At 45.1% G+C, this 27875-nt stretch overlaps 1 protein-coding gene and 1 long non-coding RNA gene across 2 annotated transcripts; one reads left to right on the top strand and one right to left on the bottom strand.

Annotated features, from left to right (window-relative positions):
- The first annotated feature begins 23 nt into the window (after positions 1 to 23).
- LOC117045916 lies at positions 24 to 11172 on the top strand. Its single transcript, XR_004426489.1, has 3 exons — positions 24 to 163; positions 10712 to 10770; positions 11057 to 11172. It is a non-coding gene; the product is annotated as an uncharacterized LOC117045916 (long non-coding RNA).
- Positions 3347 to 26636, bottom strand: ASMTL (acetylserotonin O-methyltransferase like). The gene is made up of 13 exons (XM_033147483.1): positions 26443 to 26636; positions 25000 to 25131; positions 24450 to 24497; positions 23415 to 23479; positions 22290 to 22351; positions 15122 to 15230; positions 10744 to 11158; positions 9169 to 9331; positions 8367 to 8548; positions 6349 to 6481; positions 5541 to 5684; positions 5050 to 5172; positions 3347 to 3720 (listed from the first exon to the last, which is right to left on the bottom strand). Exons 1-13 carry the CDS (start codon positions 26533 to 26535, stop codon positions 3503 to 3505), a joined length of 1887 nt encoding a protein of 628 aa, XP_033003374.1. The 5' UTR covers positions 26536 to 26636; the 3' UTR covers positions 3347 to 3502.
- Positions 26637 to 27875: the final 1239 nt, after the last annotated feature.

Raw genomic sequence — 27875 nt, 5'->3', positions numbered from 1 at the left:
CGGCTCGTGAGCTAAATGGCCGGCTCAAGAGGCTCCGCCCGCCGGGCTCCATTGGCGGGGCAGCCGCAAGGAGGAGGGATTCGCGGCCTTGCAGACGCCGGTGGAGGAAGAGGCGGCCTCCTGACGCGCTTCCTTTGCCCAGGAAAACCGCCCATGAAGAGCTGTTGAGTGAATTTATTATCATTATTCTTTATTAAATTGGAATGGCGGACCCCGGTGGGTGTTATGACTGGGCTCCGGTCCTCGTCGAAGCTATATCCCCGTTGTGGCTCGCGGGGGAGTTACAGCGAACATACTCCCGTGTAAAGTGAACGTGTGAGCGCTCTAAGTGCTTTGCTGGGGGGGATGAGCGGAAGCGCGGGCATCATGGGCCGTTATGTCAGTGAGTTGGCACGAAGTCAGACCCGGCTCATGTTGACTCGGGCCTGATCCCCGCTATGCCCCGAGGTTGCAGCACCAGATTCAAGAGGTCAATCCCATTGAACTCGCCGGGACTTAATTTGTGTACCCGATGTGCGTTTGGTCGGGAAAAGATTCCGCATTAGGCTTGCTGTGCCATAAATTCACCCTGTTGGTTATCGTGGGCTATTTTATCAGGACTCTCTTAACCTGGATTGGAGGTAACTTCATCCTGTGGCTTGAACGAGCAAAATTGAAATGGGTTCTAAACGCATTACAGGAAAGCACTCTGAAATCCCTAATGTTAGTAGACTCCGTTGTGCATGACAGTGTTGCAGTTTAATTGCTTTGTAGAGTCTATCCGTATATTACATCCGTGTTAGATTATGGTCCTATACTATTAATATTACAGTGGAAACAATGCTGAGGCCTGACAGCTTCTGTTTCAACAGGGCATGACAGGGAAGGGTAGAAAGATTACAGCGTTATCACTTATGAAACACTGCACTTTCATATATAATTGTTGCAAGTCCTTAGATATTTCCCTTTTGTATGTAATGTTTCCTTATATATTCCAGAGGACAAGCCTGTTAGTCTGTAGCAGCCAAAACAAGGGCGTCTGGAGGCACAGCTAGAAGACTAATGAATTTATTGTCATGGCATGCGTCTTTGTAGACTTTAAGATGCTGCAGGTTTACATATTAAAATATGTACACATTCACATTGACAGTTACTGCTTTACTGAGCTGTGATTCCACCCTGCTCCACAAGCTGGGATGGTTCAAAGTTTCACTATTTTTAATTACCGTAAGCACATATACTTTATCTTCATCAGCAGATGGGCTTGGCTTAAGCTTTATCATTTTCACTTGTTAGCTTGCTTTCACAATTTTTTGTAAAACCCTTATTTATTCAGAAGTACCATTGGTTTTATGGGGCTTCATAATTAGAAAATAACACAGGATTGCAGCCAAACTACTAAACAACCTTTTTATTTGAAAGCTGCAGTTACCAAGAAAAAGTCTCATTTACCGTAACTCAATGGGCCTTCTGAGTAAACATAGCTAGGTAAAAACAATTTATCAAAAACTGTTGATTTGTTGAGATTATGAATTGGTACTTTGACTGTTACTTAGCACTAACAGTGAAATGATTAAGTGATTTCAAAAGATGGAGGAAATAAAAAAATACGCTAATTGTAAACAATGATAATTTATAGTTTCACTAATTTGCATAGTGCTTTTCAAAGAATGAAAGAGACTCCTTTTGTATTAATAGTAAAAGTATCAGGAGGCTTGTTTTTTTTATTTCAGAAATGGTTATGCAAATATATGGTAATAAGTCATTTTTGGAACTTAAATCGTTAACACACTGATTGGAAACTTTCATTTTAGATATCTTTGAACAATCTTAAAAGGATTAAGAACTAAGTTTTTGACACATAGATTAAACAAGCAAGTACCACCACACATTCTGGATATATAAGTTGCATGTGGAACATGAGGGCACATAGAGAGGAAACACAATGTAAAAAAAAAAAAAAAACTTTTAGGAGAAATTTTATATGGTTGAAATGCAAATTAAATGGTTACAATATAAAGTGTTCCTTGTTTGATTCATCAGGGAGACCTTTGCTCTGCACATTGCATGTTGTATGAAGGAACTTTGCTAATGCTTTGTATTTATGGTTTCAAGATTAGCTCAAGAAAATAAAAATCTGTAACTCACCTGCTGATAGTCTTTGGAAAGTTACTATAGTCAGCTTGAGTAGCTCTCCTTCCTCCTTTGATCAGATGAAAGGAGATAGTATTCTGAACGATTGTATAGCATGGTTCAGGGGGTGAACCAGAGGTCAAAGAAAAAACTTGCATGCCTCCCCTAAAAAACCCCATTCCAGTCAATTTTAGCAAAGTAAACTGTGTATAGAATCATATTTTGAAACCCACAAAACAATAGAACTAGTCACAAGTTGTTTTGGCAGATCTAGAAGGTAATTTATACCTATTGTTTTAAATAAAAATGGTCATTTCTCTATACAGCTTCTCTTTACAGAGAACTGGGAAGGAATACTGCACTGAGAACATTTGATTGAATTCATTTCAAGTTCTCTGAAAAGACATTTAAAAAAATCAAAGAAATATGTATTCATGTCTTTTCTTGAAGTTTTATTTAACTAAATTATTCTGGACCAGGGAGGAGGCCCTCATCACCCACCTCCATATACACATTTTAATGCTGTTACTGAAATGGAGCGGGATATTTTATGGTATGAAGTTTTATTCCATGCTGACCCACTCCAAATATGGATGTAGTTTATCTTATGCCCACTAAACCTAGCATGGATGTTCACAGCAAATTGCTAAGTCACTTATACTTGTTCAGTTTGGGTCCCTAGCTGTTGTTGGGCAACTCCCATCATACTTGACCACTGGTCCAGCTAGCAAGGGATGGTGGGAGTTGCACTCCAACAACAACTAGGGAACCCAAGTTTGAGAAACACTGCACTAGTGAAACATTGTTGCACAAGAGAATGTATGAGCTGGTTGTTGGCAACTTTGTTGCACAATAAATAACACAAACTGTTGGGCAACAAGCTTCTGCTAGTGTTACTGTTGCATTGGATTCTTCTTCTGTGCCACATTTAACCTTGCACAAACAGACAATATCTGATACAGCCGTGAATACACATCTATCCCTTTCAAAAACTGTACAGATTACATGAGAAACTACATAGTAGTCCCACTGAAGTTAGTGGAACTGTAGCTTTATGCAGAGTTTGTTCTCTCTTGTTTCCTTTATGTTTCCTGAGTTTTAAAGAGTGGCTGCAAGGAGCACATGGTAGGAAAAAATAAGCATGAATTTGAAACTAAATTGCCATCAATTATATAAATTATATAAAGGGGCAAGCAATGCATTTTCCACACAGGAAAAAAAATAGGTCACCGGATTTTCTTAGTACTGTTTTAATCAACAAAAGTAGGACAAGCTTTTATGCACAGTTCAGACTGTAACAGAACAACCATTAGTGCAACCCCCAAACAGAAACATCTATACTAATTCCAGCTGATGGTGGCAGTAAATCAAATTACTTGCTCCATCTAATTTAATGGGTAGATGTTTTCTTAAAACACAAAATTGCATCTAGCAGGTTTCCTGTTATCTTAATCTGCACATTGGTGAATCCGTGTTTCTCCAATAACTGTTTATACTCCAAGCCAGTTCTTTGCTTGCCTTCCGTCATACTAAGGGACTGCAGGACAGCTCTAGCAGGGCTTGTTCGTTTCTCATCAAGCACAATTTCTGCTACCAGCAAAGCACTGCCTGCATTTAAAGGAAAGAAAGAAAGCAAGCAACAACACAGTTTAGTTATAAATTTCTAACTTCAAGTTAGCATATTGTCTTATTTTGCTCTACAGGAAGGTTTTTATTTTATTTTATTTTATTTTATTAAGAGCCAAGAGATTTGTTTATTTTCCTAAAGTTGCTCTATCTGTCTAGAGGTGTTTGTGCAGCTAAACTAGAAATGTACACAGTTTCAACTAAAAAGAGCAACTGCTGCAGGAAAGAGTCTCACCAGGACTGGGATTGCTGCATGTGTGTGTGTGTGTGAAATTCAATCCTTTCCCCAGCACCAATAGCATCTTCATCCCACTCCAACTTTTACTTGAACCCCTAGTGTGGGAAAATCCTGATTCCCTACAGCTGTTTAATTGTTGTGGGCAGCGAGAGGGGTGTGCTTAAAATTTACATTCCTCAAAATTTACATTGCTATCTGAAGTGCTATAGGCACTTTGAAGATACGTATCACTTTTTGGTGATGACACAGACCCTAACATTTTCCTTTTACATGAAGATTTAGTTTTAAATATATTGTTCTTGATTCAAGAGACTCACTGCTTTGTACTGTACCACTCCAGTGCCTTTAACGTTGAAATTTAAAAATAATAAAGTGCCAGTGATATAAGGCTTCATTATCACATTCATTCCTTCATTCACTACACTGTGCAGGGCAGTAAAAATCTGCTTTAATTACTGGCTGTATTTGTTTCCTTTCCAGCTCTGGAGTCTACATCAGCATGTCTAGATATAATCTCCCCCCCACACACACACACTTTTTTTTTTTAAGGTTGGAGAGAAAGCAAGTGATCTCCCTGCATCATAATCACTCTAATTTTTTTTTATTTTATTTTTTTGAGAAGACAAAATATGTAACACACAAAGTTAGGCGTGTTTAACAGAAGTCCCACTGGTTTCATTTGCAGACAAGTGTGCACAGGAGTGCAACTTAAGATATGTCAGAGGTGAACCATTCTGTGAAGCTCTAATCAAACTGTCATTAGAAGAATGTTAATGGTTCTTAAGAGCTAATATTCAACTTTTACATGTTTGCAATTGTCCTTTGATACAATACTTATTGCAATTTTACAGTGAAAAGGACACTTCTCCCTAGAGACTTTGTGTGGAGTTAAACATTATAGGGGAAAACACAGACAAGAGGTGACCACGTGTAATAGCAACCTTACACTCTCTTGTAATATTTAATTTTGCACAGAGTCTTTGGGGAAATGACCCTTTTCACTAGTGCTAAAATAAACTTATTTCATGATATACTGATACAAAGGAAAAGGGGAAAGAGCAGTCAAATCTTACCTGGCTTGCAAACAGCATATATTTTGCTAAAGAGTGTGGAAATCTTCTCCTCTGAACAGTCATGTAGAACTCGTGAAAGAATATAAAGGTCTCCTTTCGGAAGATTATCTTTGAAAAAGTCACCTGTTTGAAAAATGCATTTTCATCAATTCTAAAACGAATGAACATATCCTCATCTCAGTAGCCTTATATATACATCAATACCCCAAATACCAAGTTAGTTTTTGAAATAAATCTAACAGTCATGTTCATTAATTTTAGTGGAACTATTCTGAGTAAAACTTAGTTGAATAGCACCCTGTATGTTATAAGTAGCCCTTTAACACAAATGTTCATCATATATATTCTTTACCAACAATACTTTCACAAGAAACTGAGTATTCAAGGAAGGCAAAGATGACTCAACATACAAACTTTGCCTTGTGATAAGCCTCATTTGTATCCACATATGCCAAGATTCTATACACACTGTACCTAAGAGGTATGTTTACCTGACATGAAGGAAACCTGAGCTGGGTTTTGTCTTGAAGGCTGACAGCTGGAGACACTCGTAATGATTTCTGGAAGGTCAAATACTGTGACTTTCATCTCTGGGTAGATATGGACCAGCTCATAAGCTAAAGCTCCAGTGCAACCTGAAGAGAGCAAAATATTATCACAATAGCTCCTGTATTTAGTTCCTCATTTAGTTAAAATTTACTTCTGATGATATTAGCACTTAGTGCTTACCTAGCAGCAGCTATTAAAATCTGCCTAATTATAAAACTTGCAAGATGCTATCACATATTTTCTTTTAGAAGTGAGAAAATGCATTTAAGCTGGTTGTATGGATCATAACATCCTCAACCACTGAGATTTGCTTATGGTGGTTGTCAGGCTGTAAGATTTTCAGAGAAAGATCTTAACCACTCTTTCTCTGAAAACAAAAAATTACCGGTACTCCCAACACTGAGCTGTTCCAAGCTGCTATGCATTTGTTGTTAATTCTAGAAAGTATGGCTGCATTTCCATCTCAGTAGCTTCATGTGTACTTTGATATTCTACCATCAAGTCTGTATTTAAAATTTACCTATCTTGCCTAAGTGAACCATGAACAGGCTTAACTACACCCACAAGAAAACAAAGAGAGTTTTCTTATCTATTCCATGGATTCTCTTTGAAGTTCAACGTTTATAATAGGACCAAAGTTATAAGGAGGGATACCCAAGAGGAAACAAATAATAGAAAATTACATATTCAATGACAACAGGAATTATAATGAAATTTTCCATCATTGCACCCAGATGTTGGAATTCCTACCTCCCAAATCACACGCAACTCTGAACTGTGAAAGGTCAAAAGCCACGGCTACATCTCTTGCTGTTAGTTTGGAAATGCTGTGCATGGCACTCATAAAACGTTGCTTCGCCTCTGTAGTTTGGCAACAGAAATCCTTAAAAACAGAGCAGACCCAAGTTTCTAGGCTCATTCAAAAGAATTAGAATATAAACAGAACATATGCAGAGCTGTTAAAAAAAGACAATGAAAACAACTTGCTTTTTCATCCTAAAAAAGAAATAGCCACAGCTACCCCACACAAAAGAGAAGTGTCATATTTATTTTTATTAATCTTAATATGACCACAAAAAGTAAGTTTCTTTCCCAATTTAAGAGTGATAATTCAAACATTTCAGATTATTCTGAAGACCATGTCAATAGAGAGCAGAACAGAGAAGTCTACTCTCTGGATCATGTCAGAAAACAGTGTTCACTGAATTCACTATATAGAACATTAAGATCCCCTTACACAACTATTTGCTGCTGTTGATAATTCACTATGGTGTAAATAAAATTATTGTTGGTAATTATAATAAAATTCATTTGGAAAAAGTAAGTAAGAGCCCAGAGTGTTTCTGAACTCATATGGTTTTCGAATGATCTTCCATATAAAACTTCCTTCCACACCTAAGAACTAGATGACAGGGAGAAGATCTCCTTAACATGACGGTGTCCTATAAACATAGGTGGTCTTCTGTTATACAGGAGGGGGCATTCTACCATGTGATGGGCAGAAGTGGTACAGCCCAACAAAGTTTCCCACTTCAGTAAGAACTAAGCTAGGGCTGCACTTCATTGCCCAAGAGCTTCAAATAAGTGATGGAGGGAAATAGTTTGCAGATCATATTAATTTTAGGATCTGACATTGAATCCTTGATTTTAGCTTCCATTCAGAGTCAGGTATTTTTCTCAATTTAATTACTACAGTGGTTTACACAAAGCATTTATTTGTCCACTGCTTAAACCTTACCAGCATAGGACTTTGGGATTATTTTTGGCAGTTTTCTATTAATAGATAGAAACTTTACTTGCATTAGCAAATGAACATATACCAGCCCTTATGGTACTATACTGGGTGGGTGGGGGTGAGAAGAGCCCATTTGTTGGCTGCCAGTATTAAAATGTGTAGCAAGCCATATACATACATACATACATACATACATACATACATACAGTGGTACCACCGGCTCCCTCAGCCTATACAGCGAGATGAGCGCCACAACCCCAGAGTCGTCCACGACTGGACCTAACGGTCAGGGGTACCTTTCCCTTTAACTTTACCTCGGGTTACAGACATTTCAGGTTACAGACTCTGTTAACCCAGAAGTAGTACCTCGGGTTAAGAACTTTGCTTCAGGATGAGAACAGAAATCGTGTGGCGGCAGTGGGAGGCCCCATTAGCTGAAGTGGTACCTCAGGTTTTAGGTTAAGAATGGACCTCCAGAACGAATTAAGTTCTTAACCCGAGGTACCACTGTGTGTGTGTGTGTGTGTGTGTGTGTGTGTAAGTGTAATCTAATAATAATATTTTGTGTAATTGGTCTGTAGACTGTATCCAATTTGTGTGCCTCCTCTGACAGAAAGCTATTTAATTCAGTAGTCTTCTGTAGGTGAAACAGGGGTTGAGGTGACCTTCAAAGATTTGCCGTTCCTGCTACAGTTCCTTGCACATCCCTTGAACATCAGCTCTGGAAGTTTGGGACAACATACACCAGGGCAGGTGGTGAGGAGAGCTGAATGGGAAGGGGGACTTGACAAAAATTGCCACCTTCCCTTTTCTTCTTATGGATGGCTCTGCTGGCTCAAAGTAATTTTCCAGCACAGCAGGGACCCCAGTTGCATTATAGGCACCCAGCTCTTCAAAAAATTAATTCCTGAGCATACTGTGGCAGCTCACAATCAAAAAATGAAAGTTAAACTTGTCCAGTAGTGACCATCTCCAAAGCATGTAATGTTTTAAACCAAAACTCTATATAAAGAATGTGTGGATTCTACACTACCTGAATACAATCTTCTGCTTTCTTCTCAAATATTTGGTTCAGCGGAGTCCCCTCTTTAACTGCCAACTCCAAATTTTTATACAGAGGCCATGTGTGGTCATTACAGTAGAGAACGTAGTCATGAAGTGAACATTCGCCATCTGATGCTAGATATAAATTTGTCATATCTGTATTGCTGTAACCTTTGAAGACAGAGAATTTTGCAAGATCCGTATTATTTCCTTAGTGTCTCTTTTTTCAATTCATTAAGCTAAACCTAACCAGCTGCAAGAGTTTCACAGCTCAGTAAAGAATTTAATTAAACCCAATATTATAATTGCTTCTTATAATCAGTTTGCACATTTCCTTGCCACTGAAAGATGCAATGTGATGTTAAGAAAACGACACTGCACCCTTAAAAACGCACTCTTTTCAAATAAGACCCCCACCAAGCTGTGATTTATCTCTGAAAAATGCCAGTGTAGCATGTTTGAAGGCAATGACACCTTGTGAGAAACTTAGGAAATGGCTTCTCCTCCTGCTATCCTGAATAAGATCAGGAATCCCTGCCCCCCATGGCTGCTATTTAAAAACAAAAAAGGGAGTCGCAGACACCAGAGTAGTTTGGCCTTAAGTGTTGCTTTTTCTAAGGCTGTGCTAAGTTCATCTGGGAATCATATTTGACTCATTTCTCTAGACACACTTTTTTGTTCTTCTCCGTTACATGTGTCCATAGTCTAGCCAACAATCCAATTGCATTAAGGTCCTGCTACAAGTTCCTTTTCGTTCCCCACCCCCAACTGTTTTAGAGAAGAAGACTCACCTAGATGGTTCTTGTCCAATAGGCCAAGAGAAGTACAGGCATCAAGTAATCTTTCTGTGCCACACACTGAGGTTTTAAGTTTATTAGCAGCTTCCATGGATGTCAAGGTGCCCTTATCTTTCAGAATATCAAATACTTTCAGCTTAGATGCCACAAACAAAGCCTGGGGACATGAAATGTACACTGATTACTAAAAGAAAAACTAATCAAGGCGATTCATAAGCTACTAAGTCCCACTTTGGGCTGCACTACTCTGGATGGAAGTTCATCTGCTGAAATTTGTTCTTGATCACAACATCCAAGAGATTAAGGTAGACCAGGCATCCCCAAACTCGGCCCTCCCAATGTTTTGGGACTACAACTCCCATCATCCCTAGCTAACAGAACCAGTGGTCAGGGATTATGGGAATTGTAGTCCCAAAACATCTGGAAGGCTGAGTTTGGGGGTGCCTGTGGTAGACAAACGGTAGTCACTTGAAAACCAGCATACGTGGAACTGTTTACTGATTTTTCTTTCACTGTCACTTCTGTCAGTTTGTTCCAGACACCAATCAAAAGACAAGCCATGGTAAGGATATTACAGAGGAAATGATGGTTGCTAGCCTTGGCTGAACCAGACACCTGTTCACAAGACTTTATGGCTGCTTAACATTTTTAATGCTGAACAGATACTCAGGTGTTCTAAAAATGTACCTTGCTGAATACTGAGGGTATCCAAAAAATTGTGTAGTTGCCAAGCATTCACAACAGAAGAATCTAAATATATTTTTAAAGAGAAACAAGTGGTCTATAAAGGCATTTTTAACTATGAAGCAGTTGTCAGTGCGTCAGTAGATGCCAATTTATTTTTCATTCTGTGCTAAAGCTGCCTGGTATAACTAGGCCAGACATTTTTTTCTATCTGTCCAGAATTGTCTATTCTGATTGGCAGGGGCTCAGGACTTCAGACAAAAGTCTTTCATATCACCTTCCATCCAATTCTGGATTGAATCCGAGACTTGCAGCAATAGACTTGGACAATATATGATGGTTTGCACAACAACCAAGTGGAGACAAGTGATAATGTCAACTTTTTCTTTAAAATTAATGACCCGCTTCAATTTACCTCATTGCGGTTCCAAGTAGGGTAGGAGAAGAGAGAAGAGAGCCCATACTGGGTGTAGCAATGATGAGTTAGGGCACTGATTCTGTGTCGTGTCAACAGCCACCTCCCATTTGCAGCAACAGAGGGAGAGTTTTGTAGTAGTATTTACACACATCTCAGGCTGCTTTCAGATCTTCACAAAAGATCTCTTATTTACCCTTGACCAAGTATTTGAGCCACTAAGAAATGTAAGAACCAGCATATAAAGAGTTGCAGCTGTAAACATACCCTTGTTCACTAAAAATTCATTTTATCCTAATGGACAAACCTGTACAAACAGAATAAAACATGTTTATTTCAAGGTCTCTGGAGTTCAGGTTATTGTCCTTAAAATGCCGGCACGTTCCCCAGGCCCACAGGTGCCACATTCCATAAAATTAGCAAAAAATTTTTTTACAGATCTATATACAAAAGAACAAAAGTTGGTTTACCTTCGATGCTCTGAAGCCATCCAGAAGGTGAGTGAGTTTAGATGGGAATTGCGTTGCATTTTCTATTATTCCATTCTGACTTTCCACAGGTGTGTTGCAAGAATGACTGCTCTTTATGCACTTTTCCGGGCTGTGAGGGACTCCACCACCATTTTGCTTCTTAGCACCTTCAAACTGTGTGTGATTATCCGAAGAGTCACATTCCCCATCACTTAGAATCTCAAAAGTCTCTACTGAAGGGATAGAGTCATGCTTTATGTGATGGATGGTGTGCTTTGGGGGCGGATAATACAATTCTGCTAACTTTTTGCAGAAGCGATTCAAAGGAAACCCCACCACGTTCAAGAAGTCTCCGTGAACATATTCCACTAACATTCCTCCAAGTGCCTGGATCCCATAGCCACCAGCTTTGTCCCTAGAGAGAAAGTTTTTTAAAAAAAATTTGAATCAGCACTTGGGAGGAAAAGGATCGGGCATCTTAATTTCACTTAGTTATGCTGTATTATGTATTTCAAAAGCTAAACATTTTGTCCAGGATCTGAAAATATAGAGAACCAAATAAAGAGCTTATGCTAGCCCAGTAGATTTTTTTGTCTTGTATTTTCTTTGTGAAGTTGACCCAACCATCAAACTGTCTGACACTTCCCTTGAGTTCGAAAGCAATTCAGGTGGTGTAAGGGGCAGCCATTTATGAAAAACACATCTTAAGCCTTCTGGGACTCATGAACTAGTGTTGCATTTTGGACTCACAGTTGCCCATGGAGGTGCAGGTTAATTCGGTGTCCACAGCAGCCGTCTACCAGCTCCATCTGGCATGCCAGTTGAGACCCTACCTGCCCGCAGACTGTCTTGCCAGAGTGATACATGCCTTGGTTATCTTCCGCTTGGACTACTGCAATGTGCTCTATGTGGGGCTATCTTTGAAGGTGACTCAGAAACTACAACTAATCTAGAATGTGGCTGCCAGACTGGTGACTGGGAGCGGCCACCAGGACCATATAACCGCAGTCCTAAAGGATCTACCTTGGCTCCCAGTATGTTTCTGAGCTCAATTCAAAGTGTTGGTGCTGATCTTTAAAACCCTAAATGGCTTCAGCCCTGTATACCTGAAGGAGCATCTCCACTCCCACTGAGGTCCAGCTCTGAGGGCCTTCTGGTGGTTCCCTCATTGCAAGAAGTAAAGTTACAGGGAACCAGGCAGAGGGCCTTCTTGGTAGTGGCGCCCTCTCTGTGGAACGCCCTCCTATCAGATGCCAAGGAGATAAACAACTATATGACTTTTAGAAGGCATCCCTGTACAGGGAGGTTTTAGATATTTGACATTTTATTGTGTTGTTATATTTTGCTGGAAGCTGCTTAGAGTGGCTGGGGGCAACCCAGTCAAATGGGTAGTATAGTTAAAAAAAAAAAGGTAAAGGACCCCTGACAGTTAAGTCCAGCTGCAGACGACTCTGGGGTTGCGGCGCTCATCTCGCTTTACAGGCCGAGGGAGCTGGTGTTTGTCCGCAGACAGTTTTTCTGCGTCATGTGGCCAGCATGACTTAAGTTGCTTCTGGTGCAATGGAACATAAAAACCAGAGCAGTGCATGGAAACGCCTTTTACCTTCCCACTGGAGTGGTACCTATTTATCTACTTGCACTTTTTTGGCGTGCTTTTGAACTGCTAGGTTGGCAGGAGCCGGGACCGAGCAACAGGAGCTTACTCCATCGTGGGGATTCGAACCGCCAACCTTCTTATCAGCAAGCCGAAGAGGCTCAGTGGTTTAGACCACAGCGCCACCCGCGTCCCTTGGGTGGTATAGTATATTGTTGTTGTTGTTGTTGTTGTTGTTATTGTCTGAACCTGGTTAACTTCAGCAACTCTGTGACAAGAGCACCTAGGACATTCGTTATGACTCTTTGCTAACCCATAATACTATATGGAGCCTTCAAGAGCCCAGATGCAGAAAACAGTCAAATGGCTTAATTAAGAATGCATCTGTTGGCGTAATAGTATATAGGGCTTTCACAGCTATTTATAGCCTTCTAGGCACAATTCAAAATGCTGGATTTGGTTTATAATGCTTCTAATTCCCTGCTCAGTGACTAGTAGGCTCAGCAAAACCCAAGGGCCAATGTAGCATCCTTCTAACACATAAACATGTCTTAAAGGTGCCACTGAACTCTGCTTCAGCAAAGTAACGCTGCTGTTAGCTGGTATGTTAACTGCTTAAGAAGAGAAAAATAATAGTGTTCTAGAAGTAGGTGTGGCTTGTTTTGCTTTCTCCTTCAAGGAAGAATGTAGTGTTAAGAACCCCCAAATTTCTGCTTCATATCCACATACATAAGCAGACATCTATTTTTATATCTGTGCTGGATGGGGTGATATGAGCTAGAGGAGTAGATAAATCATTTTCAGTACACAGTTTCATTACTCTTAATGGAAAGCAATAAATCCAGGAAGCCCTTTGGATTTTTCCACTGCTCACAAAAGGAGAAGAAACGGTACACTAAAAAACGGTCACCTAAAAATAAATTCAGTTGTGGAGAACACATACCGTAAGCTCTCCTAAATTATTGTTGCAAAAGACCTTTTCCCTTTGTTCTAGTCGGGCAGACAGAACTGTAAGGCCCTAATGTGCTATGCTGAGGCTGATTTCTAAACCCAGAGGGTTTGGGTCATTCCATTTAAAGGCTGATTGACTTCTGTTTCATTTTGAGATCTCATGAACTTTTGACCCGTCTAAAGCACACCAGTTTAATTATGGGCAAGCCACAAAATCCTGGCAGGAAGGAAATCAGCTAAATCCATCGCCAATCCCTCCCAAACACTATGCCAGGGCAGCATTTGCTTATTGATTTGCACAGAAAGATCAAGGCCTGAACATCTGTAGTCGAAACATCTCTCTCGGTTGCAAGACTGAAGTTCATCCTAAAAATCCCTAGCATTTACTATGCAAATGACACAATTCTGATCAGTCACATGCTCTCAACAAAGATTTAAAAACATGCTAGTTTGAGCACAAAAAAATCAGAATTTCCCACCAGCAAAAATAGCAATACCTAAAACTTAGTTAGCAACCATTTGCATCTCATTTCTTTAGTCACCTAGATATGATACGCAGACACCAACATAAGTGAGATGTTCACAGGCACTAGGAATTCTGAGCTCCCTGCCTTCCTAAAGCAGTTCCTTGTGATGCCTCCAAAAACTCAGAGGCCTTTGATACAGAAGGGAAAACTATAGTCAGGATGGGGCATCTGGTATGCCTCAAGGTAGTTTTCTTTTAAACCATCGCCCAATGTGATGTTGGTTTTTTGGGGACCTTGAAAAATCATGTAAGTTCAACAGGCCCGTTTTTAATTCTACTGAATGAGACTTTCACCCAGACCCCACAGAAAAATGAAGTACTGTATGTGTATGTGTGTGATTGGTGGAAGAATAACCCAAGAGAGATAAGCCGCCTTGAGTCCCATCAGGACAAAGGCAGGCAATAAATAAATATACAGTGGACACTTGGGTTGTGATTGTGATCCGTACAGGAGGCACATTCGCAACCCGCAGCGCCGCGTCTGTGCACGCGCGGGTTGCGATTTGGCGCTTCTGCGCATGTGCAAAGTGCGATTTAGTGCTTCTGCGCATGCGCCAAAACCCTGAAGTAACCTGTTCCGGTACTTCTGGGTTCGGCAAGTCCATAACCCGAAAACGCCCACCTGCAGCGAGTGCAACCCGAGGTATGACTGTAATAATGACCCACAGGCTCCAAAAGACCCAGCCCTGGCCTAAATGTTCAAATCATGTTTAATAATGTACAGGGTAACATTTAGGAAGGATGAGGGGCAAGCCCCTCCTCACTTTGATTTTCAGGCCACATGTAGTTATTCTTCAGGAGAACCTATGTTTTTGGCAATTTGTTCCACTCCCCTGTATGACTGTCACATACAACTAAAGTATGTTTGCAAAGCTGAAACATCAAAGGCACAAATCCAGCTTTCCTCAAGATAAAAAAGGAGGGAGGGAGGGAGGGAGGGGGAGGGAGGGAGAGAGAGAGAGAGACTGGCTGTCTTGATAACAGCGTTATATCTATGATGCAGAATAAACAAAGGCAATAAACAAATGCTTTTGACATATCCCGTTTTCCACATTCATTCTTTAACATATAGTAGGCCTTTGAATTCTGCTACCACTTTTTTCCTGCCCTCACCCTCAAAATCTAAAACTGTTCCCTCTCAATCTTGCTAGATGACAAACCAAACATATTTGGGCAATGCTGCATAATCCCAGACTAAACTCTCTTTTTGTTTCATGTGCTACACAAACAGCCGGTCCCCCCCCCACAACAAGCCATCTAGAGTGATTAGGTCTGCATTCAAATCTGCTCCCAACTATTGTGCTTACATGGGCTCACCACTGTGAATATACTCCCATAAGAGTTCCTCGGAGAGTGCAGAAAACTTAACTTTGGTTTCTTCATAGAAATCTGTGACTTCAGTCTCTAGCTGATTATCTAGAAAAATAAAAACCACTGGTTTTAAAAAATGACATATCTGATGAACACCAGCAGTTTTAAAGCATTTTTATTATGAATACGTTACACTGCAGTCAGTAGCCCTGCATATCCAAATCCAAATCCAAATTATGCTGCAATGAATACATGGATCTTCCACACATAAATGTCCTTCCAGTTACTTCAAAGAAATGAGATGCTAGTTTTTAAATATCCCTCTAAATATTGTTTGAGGCATTTGATCCAATCCATTGAAAACTGGCTCTATATTTCTCTTGCCCTTCAAGTCAAGGATGTTCTTCTGTACTGAGATCTGCAGTGGAGATCTTTGTTAACATTCTGTAGGCAGCAGCAATATACAGTGAGCTGAATAGCTGCAGCATAGATTGGTGCAAATGATAGTGGAAGAGAAGCATGTTGTAAACATTATTACAGACTGAAGGAACATCATAATTTGGCGTTAAATAATATGCTCCTCAGTACCAGCATGCGTAGTTTAATAAAAACAAAACATGATTTCCAAAGGCTCACTTATTCATTTAAATTGGATGAAAATGCAAAACAGTGGGATAAGTTATATATGGCAGCTGTACTACGAACTCTTTTACACAGGATCGGGCATACTCAACTAGGCTTTTGACTCTCTCTCCTTTGAACTAAAGGCACATTACAAACTGCTTTTAAAAACATGCTTCGTTTTTTATTTTATTTTTTAATGGGTAGCCTTTGGGTATGGAGGGCTCCCTTTTGAGAAACAATTCCAACCCCCCCCCCCCAACCTTTGGGCATGTGAAATGAGTTGTGCAGCTCTTTGGGGACTAGCCTTTGTTTTGCATTAAAAAGAGAAAAGCTTGTTCAGGTTGAAATGTTATCATTATCCGGATAATCAGTTCTGGTCCCCACCCAGAATCTCCAGCATGTTTCCCAGCAGATGCCACAAGCCGCTACAGAAGCCACTGAGGTGCCATCACATACCCTTTGGGCTGGGGTGTATGATATCCATCCACTTCAAAATTAATTCTCAAGACTTCTAAGCAATTCCATTCATCCCAAAGTGGTCTCCTCTAAAAACAGTGGATGATAAACAACTCAGAGCAGACCCACTGAAATATTAATGGACTTAACTCAGTCATGTTCATTAATTTGAATGGATCTACTCTGAGTAAAACTTAGTTGGATATCACCCAATGTACTCCTCAGTGTGAACAAAGAGAGAAAAGCCAAATTCCGGCAGTCTTCCGATTCATGCAAACACTAAAGTCCCCCCCCCCCAACTTGGTGACTGTGATGGCCTGGGAGTCAGACTCTGATGCTGAACCTGAGGGTTCCCAGCCTGCACGGGATTCCCCGCCTCCAGAACCAGCTGAGCCGGGGCCAGGGCTTGAGCCTGAAGGATCCCCACCTGTGCTGGATCCCCAGGTGCAGGCATCAGCAGAGTCTGCTCTGGCTCCTGATGGGAGGGAGGACCTATTGCCTGCAGGTGCTCCACTCCCAGCCTCTTCAGAGGAAGCTGAGGCATCCCCTGGGTCCAGTAACCCACCATCCTCTCCTGAGCTACAGAGGCTCAGGGCAGAGAGGCGAAGGGAGTTAAGTGTCTGCAGGAGGAGTGCTCGCCTCCAGGCCCGGAGGAGAGGCGAGTCTCCGGAGGATCGGGACCGCCCTAAGCATAGGGCCAGATAAAAGCCAGCCAGACCCAGCCCAAGTTGCGTGAGCAACTTAGTTGCAAGCGTGTGCTCAACCTGCAACCTTGTGCCTGAACCTGCCTTGGACCTTGACCTGTTCCCTGCCTTGCTCCCCGCCGGATTGACCTCCTTTGGACCCCTAGACCCAGGACTGGACTTGGACCTCGCTTCATGGACAAACCCTTGGGGCCAGCACAGTTTGCTCACGCCACACCCACACTCCCCCTTCGCTGGGGTGCGTTCGGGAGGAACTAGTAGCCATGGCTGACCAGGCGGCTGCGCTAGTGGCATTGGCCCAGGAGAACCAGGCCTTGACCCACACCGTGCAGCAGCTAAGCAATGCGGTTACGGCGCTTCAGCAGCGTTTGGATGCCCTACCGGCTCCTGGGGCCGCCGCCCCAGCTCCTGGCAAGTACCCAGTGGCCCTGCCAGAGAAATTTGATGGGTCCCCAGCCAGCTTTCCCATGTTTCTCGCCCAGGCCAAGCTGTATATTCAGGGGCGAGCTCGGGATTTCCCTGACGACCGCACCAAGGTGCACTTCCTGATCAGCTTGCTGAAGGACCAGGCGGCCAAGTGGGCGTTGCCGCTGCTCCGGCAAGACTCCCCCTTGCTGACAGACTATACGGGGTTTTGCAATCATCTGGAAACCACGTTCGCCAACCCTCAGAAGGGGAGTCAAGCCAATCGGGCAATTCGGCGGTTGAAACAGGGCAAGTCCACAGTGGCCACCTACGCCACGGAATTTCGGCTGCTGGCGCAGGACTTGACCTGGAACGACTCTGCCCTGCGGGACCAGTATCTCGAGGGACTTTCAGACGAGATACTGGATCAGCTGGCCACGTTGGATCGCCCTGCCACACTGGATGCCCTCATCCAACGGAGTCTGCAGATAGACGATCGGTTGGAGGACCGTCGCCAGGCCCGGGGCCGCCGGCACTCCGGGCTCCCGGCGCCGGTGCTTCCCTGCAGTTCCGTGGCGAGAGCTGAGTCATTGGAGGAGCCGATGCAGCTCGGGGCAGCGCGGCCTCGCCTCTCCCCCTCGGAAAAGACTCGGCGTCGGGAGGGGAACCTGTGTCTCTACTGCGGTGGGAGTGGACACTACGCCCGAACCTGCCCTGAGAAACGCCAGCCGCAGGGAAAACTGCCAACCCCAGTAGCCGATGGCCCAGGCTACCTGGGGACCCAAGCATCGCATGATGGGCCCTCACCAGTGGAATTGCAACACCTCATGATACCGGTGCGTCTATACCCCCCCGGTGGGCCCTGGATTCTCACCCACGCTCTGGTGGATTCGGGGGCAACCCGCTCCTATATGGACTCTGCCTTCGCCACTCAGCATCAGGTGCCGCTTCAGAACAAGCCGGAACCAGTACAGGTGGAGGCAATTGACGGACGGCTCCTACGCTCGGGCGCTGTTACTCGGGAGACCCAGCCCTTGGTCCTGTGCTACCAGCAGCACCGGGAGGTGCGAACCCTGGACATTGCCACCATGCCCCGGTTTCCCCTGGTGCTTGGGATGGACTGGCTGGAGTCACACAATGTTCAGATCGACTGGGTCAATCGGACTGTACGCTTCCCAGACCCGGGTTCCCGTGCTCAGTCCGAGTTAGTAGCGGCTGCCCCCATGGGGCAGGCTGTGTCAACGCTCCCTGCCGTGTACCAGGACTATTTAGACGTGTTCGAGGAACAGGGAGCAGACAAGCTGCCGCCTCATCGGTCCTTCGACTGCGGCATAGACCTACAGCCTGGGGCGCCCCTGCCTGTGAGCCGCCTATATTCTCTTTCGGAGCCAGAGCGTGAAGCCTTGCAGGACTTCCTTCGCAAGAACCTGGAACGTGGGTTCATTAGACCCTCTACCTCACCCACTGCCGCTCCTGTACTCTTCGTTAAGAAGAAGTGTGGGGAGCTTCGCCTCTGCCATGACTACCGGGCCCTGAATAAGATCACCATCCCAGACCGGTACCCCTTGCCCCTTATTGCAGAATTGCTGGAGCGGGTGCAGGGGGCGCAGATGTTCACCAAACTGGACCTCCGAGGGGCCTACAACTTGATTCGGATCCGTGCTGGGGACGAGTGGAAGACTGCATTCGGGACCCGGTATGGGCAGTTTGAATACCTGGTTATGCCGTTCGGATTATGCAACGCGCCCGCCGTGTTTCAACGGTACATCAACCACGTGTTCCAGGACTTGCTGGACAAATACGTGGTGGTGTACCTAGATGATATTCTGGTTTATTCCCGTGACCCAGCCCGTCACGAGAGTCATGTTCGGTCCGTGTTGCAGCGCTTGCGGGAGCACCGCCTGTACGCCAAGCTCAGCAAGTGCGAGTTCCACCAGCGGTCAGTGGACTTCCTTGGACACCGACTCTCCCCTGACGGGGTGCAGATGGACCCTGGGAAGGTGGCTGCGGTTCGAGAGTGGGCAGCGCCCCGGAACCGCAAGGACTTACAGCGGTTCCTAGGGTTCGCCAACTATTACCGGACCTTCATTGCAGATTATGCTCATCGCACCACCCCATTAACCCGACTGCTGCGCCCCAAGACGCCCTTCTCCTGGGATGAGGAGGCTGAAGTGGCATTTCAGGGGTTGAAAGCCTGTTTCCAGAGGGCGCCTATTTTACAGCACCCTGATCCCTCTCGTCCCTTCGTGGTGGAGACTGATGCCTCCAGTACGGCTCTCGGTGCCATCCTGTCTCAGCAACACGGACCCGATGCGCCACTGTTACCCTGCGCTTACTACTCCCGGCAGCTCCTTCCGGCGGAGCGTAACTATACCGTGTGGGAGCGGGAACTACTGGCCATCAAGGTGGCCTTTGAGGTCTGGCGCCATCATCTTGAGGGGGCACGACACCCGGTGGAAGTGAGAACGGACCACCGGAATCTGGAGTACCTCCAGACCACCCGCAAGTTGAACCAAAGGCAGATCCGGTGGGCGCTGTTTTTCTCCCGGTTCCAGTTCCGGATCCGCTACATCCCTAGCTCCCAAAACCGGAAAGCGGATGCCCTGTCCCGGAAACCTGAGGACGTCGCAGACACTGTACAGCAGGCAGTACCGACGACTATCTTACCACCAGCCACATTCCTGGCCACTCAGGAGGCCAAACCGCTGCAGGCTCGGGTGCGAGAACAGCAACGGGTCGACGCTTGGGCACAGGAACGGCTCCGGGAACTGTCTGACGGGTCATGCCCTCGATATCCGGGGCTGGCCCTGCACCAGGGCCTACTGCTGCACCAGGGTCGTCTATACGTCCCACCAGGACCATTGCGGGCTGAGGTTCTCCAGATGTCCCATGATGCCCCAGCAGCAGGGCACTTTGGGCGGTACCGGACCACCCATCTGGTAAGCCGGGAGTTCTGGTGGCCCCGCCTGAAGGCTGATGTGGCACGCTATGTTGCTGGTTGCGATGTCTGCCGGCGGGCCAAGGGTCCTACCGGGCGACCCCCCGGTCTGCTCCAGCCATTACCAGTCCCACCGCGTCCCTGGCACACGGTCTCGCTGGACTTTGTGGTGGACTTGCCCCCATCTCGTCACTGTACCTGCCTTCTGGTTTTCACGGACCATTTCACTAAGATGGTGCACTGTGCCCCCTGCCCGTCCATACCCACAGCTAAGGAAACGGCTCAACTGTACTTGCAGCACATCTTCCGCCTGCATGGCCTGCCCGAGCGTGTGGTTTCTGACCGCGGCGTCCAGTTCACATCCCACTTCTGGCGAGCCCTGCACCAGACCCTTGGGACGGAGGTCTGTCTATCTTCGGCCCACCACCCGCAGACCGATGGCCAGACGGAACGGGCAAATGCGGTGCTGGAGCAGTACCTCCGGTGTTACTGCAGTTTCCAGCAGGATGACTGGGTCGATCACTTGCCATTGGCGGAGTTCGCCTACAACAATGCAGTGAATGCCTCCACCCAGCAGACCCCGTTCCAGGCCTCCTACGGCTACCATCCTCGTTTGTTCCCGGACGTGCTGCCAGCTTCCGCAGTCCCCGCAGTGACAGACTGGCTTCAGGAGCTTCAGTCCCAGCAACAATTATTGATGGAGCAACTGCGCCAGGCAAAGGACGCATACAAGGCCCAGGCTGACCGACATCGTCAGGAGGGGCCAGAACTCCATGTTGGCGATCGGGTGTGGCTCTCTACCCGTCACCTGCATCCTTCTCGGCCCTCACGAAAGCTGGATGCACGGTTTGCCGGCCCATTCACCATCACTGCTCAGGTGTCGCCGGTGGCGTTTCGCCTCCAGTTACCTCCATCGCTCAAGGTTCACCCAGTATTCCACCGGTCCCTACTTAGTCCAGTCGCCCCGCCCGACGAGTTCCACCCAGACAATCCACGACCGCAGCCAGTTTTGGTTGAGGGGGAGCCTGAGTACGAGGTGGAGCGCATTCTCGACTCACGATACCGCAGGGGGAAGCTCCAATACCTCATCGACTGGAAGGGGTATGGGCCTGAGGATCGTTCATGGGAACCAGCGGAAAACGTCCACGCACCTGCCTGCCTCCGTGATTTCCATGCAGCTTACCCCAGCAAGCCTGGTCCGGCCCCTCGGTTGAGGGGGGGGCCTGGGAGGGGGGATGGTGTGATGGCCTGGGAGTCAGACTCTGATGCTGAACCTGAGGGTTCCCAGCCTGCACGGGATTCCCCGCCTCCAGAACCAGCTGAGCCGGGGCCAGGGCTTGAGCCTGAAGGATCCCCACCTGTGCTGGATCCCCAGGTGCAGGCATCAGCAGAGTCTGCTCTGGCTCCTGATGGGAGGGAGGACCTATTGCCTGCAGGTGCTCCACTCCCAGCCTCTTCAGAGGAAGCTGAGGCATCCCCTGGGTCCAGTAACCCACCATCCTCTCCTGAGCTACAGAGGCTCAGGGCAGAGAGGCGAAGGGAGTTAAGTGTCTGCAGGAGGAGTGCTCGCCTCCAGGCCCGGAGGAGAGGCGAGTCTCCGGAGGATCGGGACCGCCCTAAGCATAGGGCCAGATAAAAGCCAGCCAGACCCAGCCCAAGTTGCGTGAGCAACTTAGTTGCAAGCGTGTGCTCAACCTGCAACCTTGTGCCTGAACCTGCCTTGGACCTTGACCTGTTCCCTGCCTTGCTCCCCGCCGGATTGACCTCCTTTGGACCCCTAGACCCAGGACTGGACTTGGACCTCGCTTCATGGACAAACCCTTGGGGCCAGCACAGTGACTTTCAAATGAGGTTAGACAACAAATACTATCATTCCTTACCCTAATGGCCATATTGACTGGGGCTAATGGGAGCTGTAGTCCAACAACATTTGGAGGCTACCAGGTTGGGGAAGATTTCACTGACAAGTAAGTAGGCTACAGGGTCAAGTGAGTCTTTGATTCGCCACAAGCATCTGTATTCGTTCTTACCAATTACCTTTACTGCTGCAATGAACAATTGCGACACCCGTGAAAACACTGTGCTCCTTGCCACTCAACCTGCGAGGGAAAAAGATATATTTAGGTTGCAGCCAATTTTCACAAATTTCTTGCTACATCATAAATGAGCAGAATTTGTTTTTCAAACAAATTCAAGTGTTAACTTGTTTTTCAAACAAATTCAAGTTAACACTTGAATTTGTTTTTCAAACAAATTCTGCTCATTTATGATGTAGCAATATTGGCAATATACTCGATTTTATAACCTTACAAACCAGGCAAAGCTAGGTACTTCACTTTGATTGTTTTATTCTCCCACCGAATTGAATGGGGCTTCAAAGTGCTTGACTTTGGCTGGATTGTGTTTACACTGCTACCTTTGAACTGAAGTACTACTGAAAACCTGAAAAAGGCAAGGAGAAACAGGCACAAAATGATGCCTTTCCCCCTTTATCTAAATGAAAAACGTACATGAAAATTTTAAGCATTGGTGGGAAAAACTAACTGATGTGTATCTATACTTTGGGGTTGCTTGCCTCTGACTCTGATGGACGCACGGTCTCATTTTATGTTTTTAACAATTAGATTTATAAACTACTTAATCATGAAACTCTCCAAGCGGCACACATAACAACATATCGTTCTCTTCTAATGTGTGACTAGGCAAGAGAAACTTTTATAGGAAACTCAACTATGCAATAAATAGCCATGGTCAAACTATGTCCAATTTGAATACGCAGAACAGTAGGTCTAAGCATGAATTAAAAGAAAAGCTTGATGCTTTCACAAAAATGTACCACGGCCTGCCTGCTGTGATTCACACACAGGTGTGTTTATGGTTGTATCTGACAAGCAGATTTAAAAAGCGATCCAGAGATTAATCTGAAACAGAGCTAGCCTGTTACGAGCTGTGGGAATAACTACACAAGAAATGCAGGTAACAGTAATAGATGCATTTCCCCAACAAATGAAACTACATGCTTATCACTCCTATGAGGGGCAACTGAAAGGAATATCCCAATCAAGTAATTTTTCATTTGCTTTCCATATCCACAAATGAGGCCAACAAAGGCAGTATACTACTATACATGGTTAGAAATAAGCAGTGATTTGAAGTACAAACTTTGAAAGCATCCTATATGCATCTTGTTTGTCCACTGGTTTCTCCAAAATTTGTCCTTCTATTGTCTGAAATGGAAATAAATATATTTAAATACGTATATTTACACACACTTGTCAAGGGAAAGCCTAGTTCTCTCCCATAGAAGAGTTGCTACTTGAGGTGAAATAGGGACACAGGAAGCTACTTTATACCAAGTCAGTACAATGGCCTATCTAGTTCAGTGCTGTTGACACTTACTGTTAGCAGTTTACCAGCATTTCAGACAGGAGTTTTTACCATCCAGCTCTGGACTTTTTGCATTTGAAGTATCTACAGTACAACTCAAGCTACAGTCCTTCCCCTCTTAAACTCCTTTTCACCCTGGGATATTTTTACATATTAATGATTAGCTACTTTGCTTTCTGTCTGTGTACAAAGCGCTTAAAGTAAACACTGCAGGTGATAAGCGTTTAATTCCATGCACAAGTAAAAGCAGGAAGTCTAGGAAAGAGCTGTTTAAACCCTAGAGTTTAAAAAAGCACATTGATGGAAGCTTGGGCTGGATGGTTTGGCATACCCAATTTCTATCGTGCAATTATAAGAACATGCAGCTTCCGCTTTCCGAACAAAATGTGTTCCTAGGAAATTGTTCATTAGGTGAGCGTTTGCATGACAAGCTGACAATTTCCGTTATTTCCTGACGATTTCCATTATTGGCTGCAGCCAATCAGCAAAAGAGAGACAAAAGAAAAACTGATTTGTGATCCCTTCTGCTCTCTGATTTGTCTGATCTCTTCCCCATCCCTCTCTCCTTGGTTTCTGCCCAAAAATGATTGCCGTCGACCAGCAAAGCACAAACAAGTAAGGAAGAGGCAAACTCTGGCTGTTCCGACATCTGAATCAGTGGTGTGTGTAGCAAGGTTTGGGAACAATTCTTTCTGTTTGGATAAGTGAATTTCTTTATTGCGAGTGAAAGCAGGAACTGCGTGCATGAATAAAACAAGAGTTGCTAATTAGAGAGATTCTAGTTTTCAGCTGCTGGTATATATGACTTACCACTATGGTGTCTGCCCCTATAACGACATCGGGTGTTCTAAGATGTTTCTGAAAAAATAAAAATGCATTTTGTTCAGTTTTCCACCTTAGCAATAGCTTAAACTAACAGTTGGGAAATTAAACACCAAGTGGGGAATTAGCAAAATAGAAGCAATCTTGAATTGATTTAGACTGCATCCAGCTTCCCCATCAACCATTAAGTAAAACAGTTATGCTAACTCATCCAGCAAAAGGTGTCACATGAGGGGGCTCAGTGAGGACAGGGCACTTGCTTTGTCCCATCACTAGTGCACAACTGTCTAGAACAGGAAGCCTTCCTGTACTACTGCACTACAGATTACATGTAAATGTCAACCTAATGTCACATGGACATAACTAATTTTTTGTGTGCCCCATCTCAAACACTCATGCACTTTTGTAGTTAAATAGTTTGTTGTTAATAAACCAAGTTCAATAAACCAAGATGCAGGGATCTGGACAGCAGCAGCAAAGAGTTTGACAGCATTTTTAAAGCATCATCTCAGACAATGGAGGTACGTATATGGCTTACCAGATGCATTCTGTTTGCCACTTCAAGTGCCTTTTGCCTTGCAGTCTCTACGGCATATTCAAAAGGAGCTGCAAAAGATGACTTCTCAAGCGTCTCTTTGAACCAGGAGGGAACAACTTCAAACCGGAGGCCCTGTTAGAGACACTAAGTTATTTCAGCAATAAATCTTGCAAAACTTGGAAGGCTATGTGGATGCTCTCTGCTTAAGGCCCTGTTGGAGGGACTATTGAACTGGCTAGAGGCTACTGAAAGCCTTTACCTCCATGATTCTGGAGGCACGGTGGGACACCAGTTGATGGAAATCATGGGAGGGGTGAGCACTCTTGTGCTTGAATCCTGTTTGCAGGTTTTCCACAGGCATCTGGTTAGCCACTGTGAGAACAGGTTGCTGGCTTAAGACAGGCCATTGGTCTGATATAGCAGGATCCTTGCATGATCTATTGTCTAATCCTCTTTTAAAGCCAAATTGGTGACCATCGCAGCCTCCACTGGGAGCAAATTACACAGCTGAACTAGTGGATCAAGTACTTTCAGACTTCAAGATGCCTGAATGCACCTTTGAGGATCTTCCATCTCACTGCACTCTGTGCCACTGTCTTTCCCCCCTCCTCTTCCCCCTGGAACGTTGTGGGGGGTGGGGTGGGAGCTGTCTTTAGTGCAGCCTGCTATCCTGGGTCTGAGTCCAAGCCATGGTGAACTTGCGCAACAGCACCTTCATTTCATCTCATAAACTATTTTACAGGCTGCAGACATGAACCTTCCATCGCACTCAACATCCATTTATTTCCTCGCGGCACTTTTAGCCAGATGAACGTGAAAACTTGCTCCTTTCTTTAGAACTTGCTTTTGAATCCCCACCCCAATAACTGACATTTTTTGTCCCCTTTGAAACAGGCTCGTCCAAACGACAGGTGTGCTATTTGTGGCTGGGGCAGTAGCTCCAACACATGCCGAGTAGGATTTTAGGACACTAATATATCCTGAGCACTTCATTTTTGCTTCCCAGGACCAAAAGCAGAGGCTGTGTGTGAGAGAGTGAAAGCGAGCGAGAGCGAGAGAGCACATTAAGCCCTGGCTCAGAGTAGGGTTGCCACAAAATGAACTTGGGTTTTTTTTGGGGGGGGGGGACAGAACCGCAGATTTGCATAATTTTTTCCTGATAAGTAGTTGGGAAGAAAGTGGCTGCCAATGGGATTATCAGCGTCCCCTCCCTCTCTCCCTCTTGAGCTGTCAACCTGGGAGGCAGGAATTCAAGCGGTGCAGCTTTTCCAAGCAGCCAAGATGCAGTGATGGGCTGTTTATTAATATCATTACAAGAAATTTATCCATCGCCTTCCAAACCACTGTCTCAAGGCGACTTGCACGTGAAGTCTCCACCAGTGCAGCCGCCCCGAGAGCGCACAGGCCGGCCGCCCCGGCGCGCAGCGAAGGCGGAACACTCACCGCGTTGTTGAGGATCTCCTGGCGGCGCGGAGAGGCGCTGGCCAGCACCACCCTCTTGTGGACCAGCTTCCCGATGACGGGGTTCAGGACCATGGCTGCGGAGGGACCGGACAGCCGCGGGAAGGACGAGCCGACGGGGAGGAGAGGAGGGAGCCAGCCGGCGCCTTTATCGCGGCGCACTTGGGGGAAGCGGCGAGGGGCGGAGTCCTCCAGCCTCTCCGCCCCAGTTTGCGCGGAGGGGAGGGAAAGAGCAGTTTCTCCTTCCTTCCTTCGGTGGGCAGCTGCTGCTACTGTGGTTTAGGAAAGACGTTTTTCATGCCTTGTAGACTGGGGGAAATGCTCTAGATTATTGAGCAAATAAGGGGCAAGATCTGTTTGAAACACAGACCAACCAACAGTATCTCAAGTAGGGGTGGGGGGTGCATTTAAAAACGCAGCAACTAAGCATGGCATTGTTATCTATTTCTGTCACTTGGTGGCACCGGGCTTAAGCAGTTCCTTATTCAGTTCTTGCTGCAGAATGAGGGGGCTTTCCTTCCAAGGAAACCACAGCAAAGCACGCACGGCTTTAGTTGGAAAATAAGCACCACCTAACACCAGCCACGTTTGGAACAAGAGGGCGGTCTCCCATTCAGGGGTTCAAATTGGGAATCTGCTTTGGAATGCAGGATATTTTCAATCCCACGTTTTATAAGGGAAGGAATCCCTACGAGCAGGTGCAGAAAAAATCTTGGTAGGCGACTTTTATAAATCTACAAATAGGACGAGTCCATAGCACATGAAAATCAGCGAATCTCAAAAGAGTCTACCTGGGGACCAGCGACAGTGGGGAGAATTGATACTCGGGTGACTAGGAAAGCAACCAAGGAGCTGGGAAACCTCTGACTCAAAGACCCCCCTCGCCATGAATTTACAGAGTGGTCTTAATTTAAGCAAGAAATTATTTCACAGTATCAGACGTCACCACACCTCTGCCACACTGTAATATGGAGATAATAAATGCCTGCCCCCATAGAGTTGCTAGAAAGCTTTTCATTTTTAGAAAAGGGATGCTGGACTAGATGGATCCTTAGTCTGATCCTTCAGTACTACTGAATCAAGTTGCTGTAATTCAAAGTGGTGTTCAAACCCAATGGAAACAACTAAATATTTGTCTATTCGTTTATTTCAAATCTTGCTCGCTCATTCCTTTGGAACTGGCAGCTTGGAGTGTTTATTTCCACATTTTTGTACCCAATCTTTGCATAAGCTTGTTGTTGTTCAGTTGTTCAGTCGTGTCCGACTCTTCGTGACCCCATGGACCAGAGCACGCCAGGCACGCCTATCCTTCACTGCCTCTCGCAGTTTGGCCAAACTCATGTTAGCATAAGCTTACATCTAACTAAAAAGTGTCTTTTCAAAGTGCCAGAATCATACCGGTATTCAAATGCATA

The sequence above is a fragment of the Lacerta agilis genome, chromosome 4 (assembly GCF_009819535.1).
Source record: "Lacerta agilis isolate rLacAgi1 chromosome 4, rLacAgi1.pri, whole genome shotgun sequence".
Classification (NCBI taxonomy): Eukaryota; Metazoa; Chordata; class Lepidosauria; order Squamata; family Lacertidae; genus Lacerta; species Lacerta agilis.
Note: the sequence above shows the minus strand (reverse complement) of the source record. Positions and strands in the feature narration are given on the sequence as shown.

Excerpts from the sequence above, each read along its gene's own strand:
- ASMTL (XM_033147483.1), bottom strand. The coding sequence starts at position 26,535 with ATGGTCCTGAACCCCGTCATCGGGAAGCTGGTCCACAAGAGGGTGGTG. Across the intron at positions 15,231-22,289 it reads TGTTCATTGCAGCAGTAAAG|ATAATCAGCTAGAGACTGAA; the intron begins GTAATTGGTAAG and ends TTATTTTTCTAG. Across the intron at positions 3,721-5,049 it reads ATATGCTGTTTGCAAGCCAG|GCAGTGCTTTGCTGGTAGCA; the intron begins GTAAGATTTGAC and ends CTTTAAATGCAG.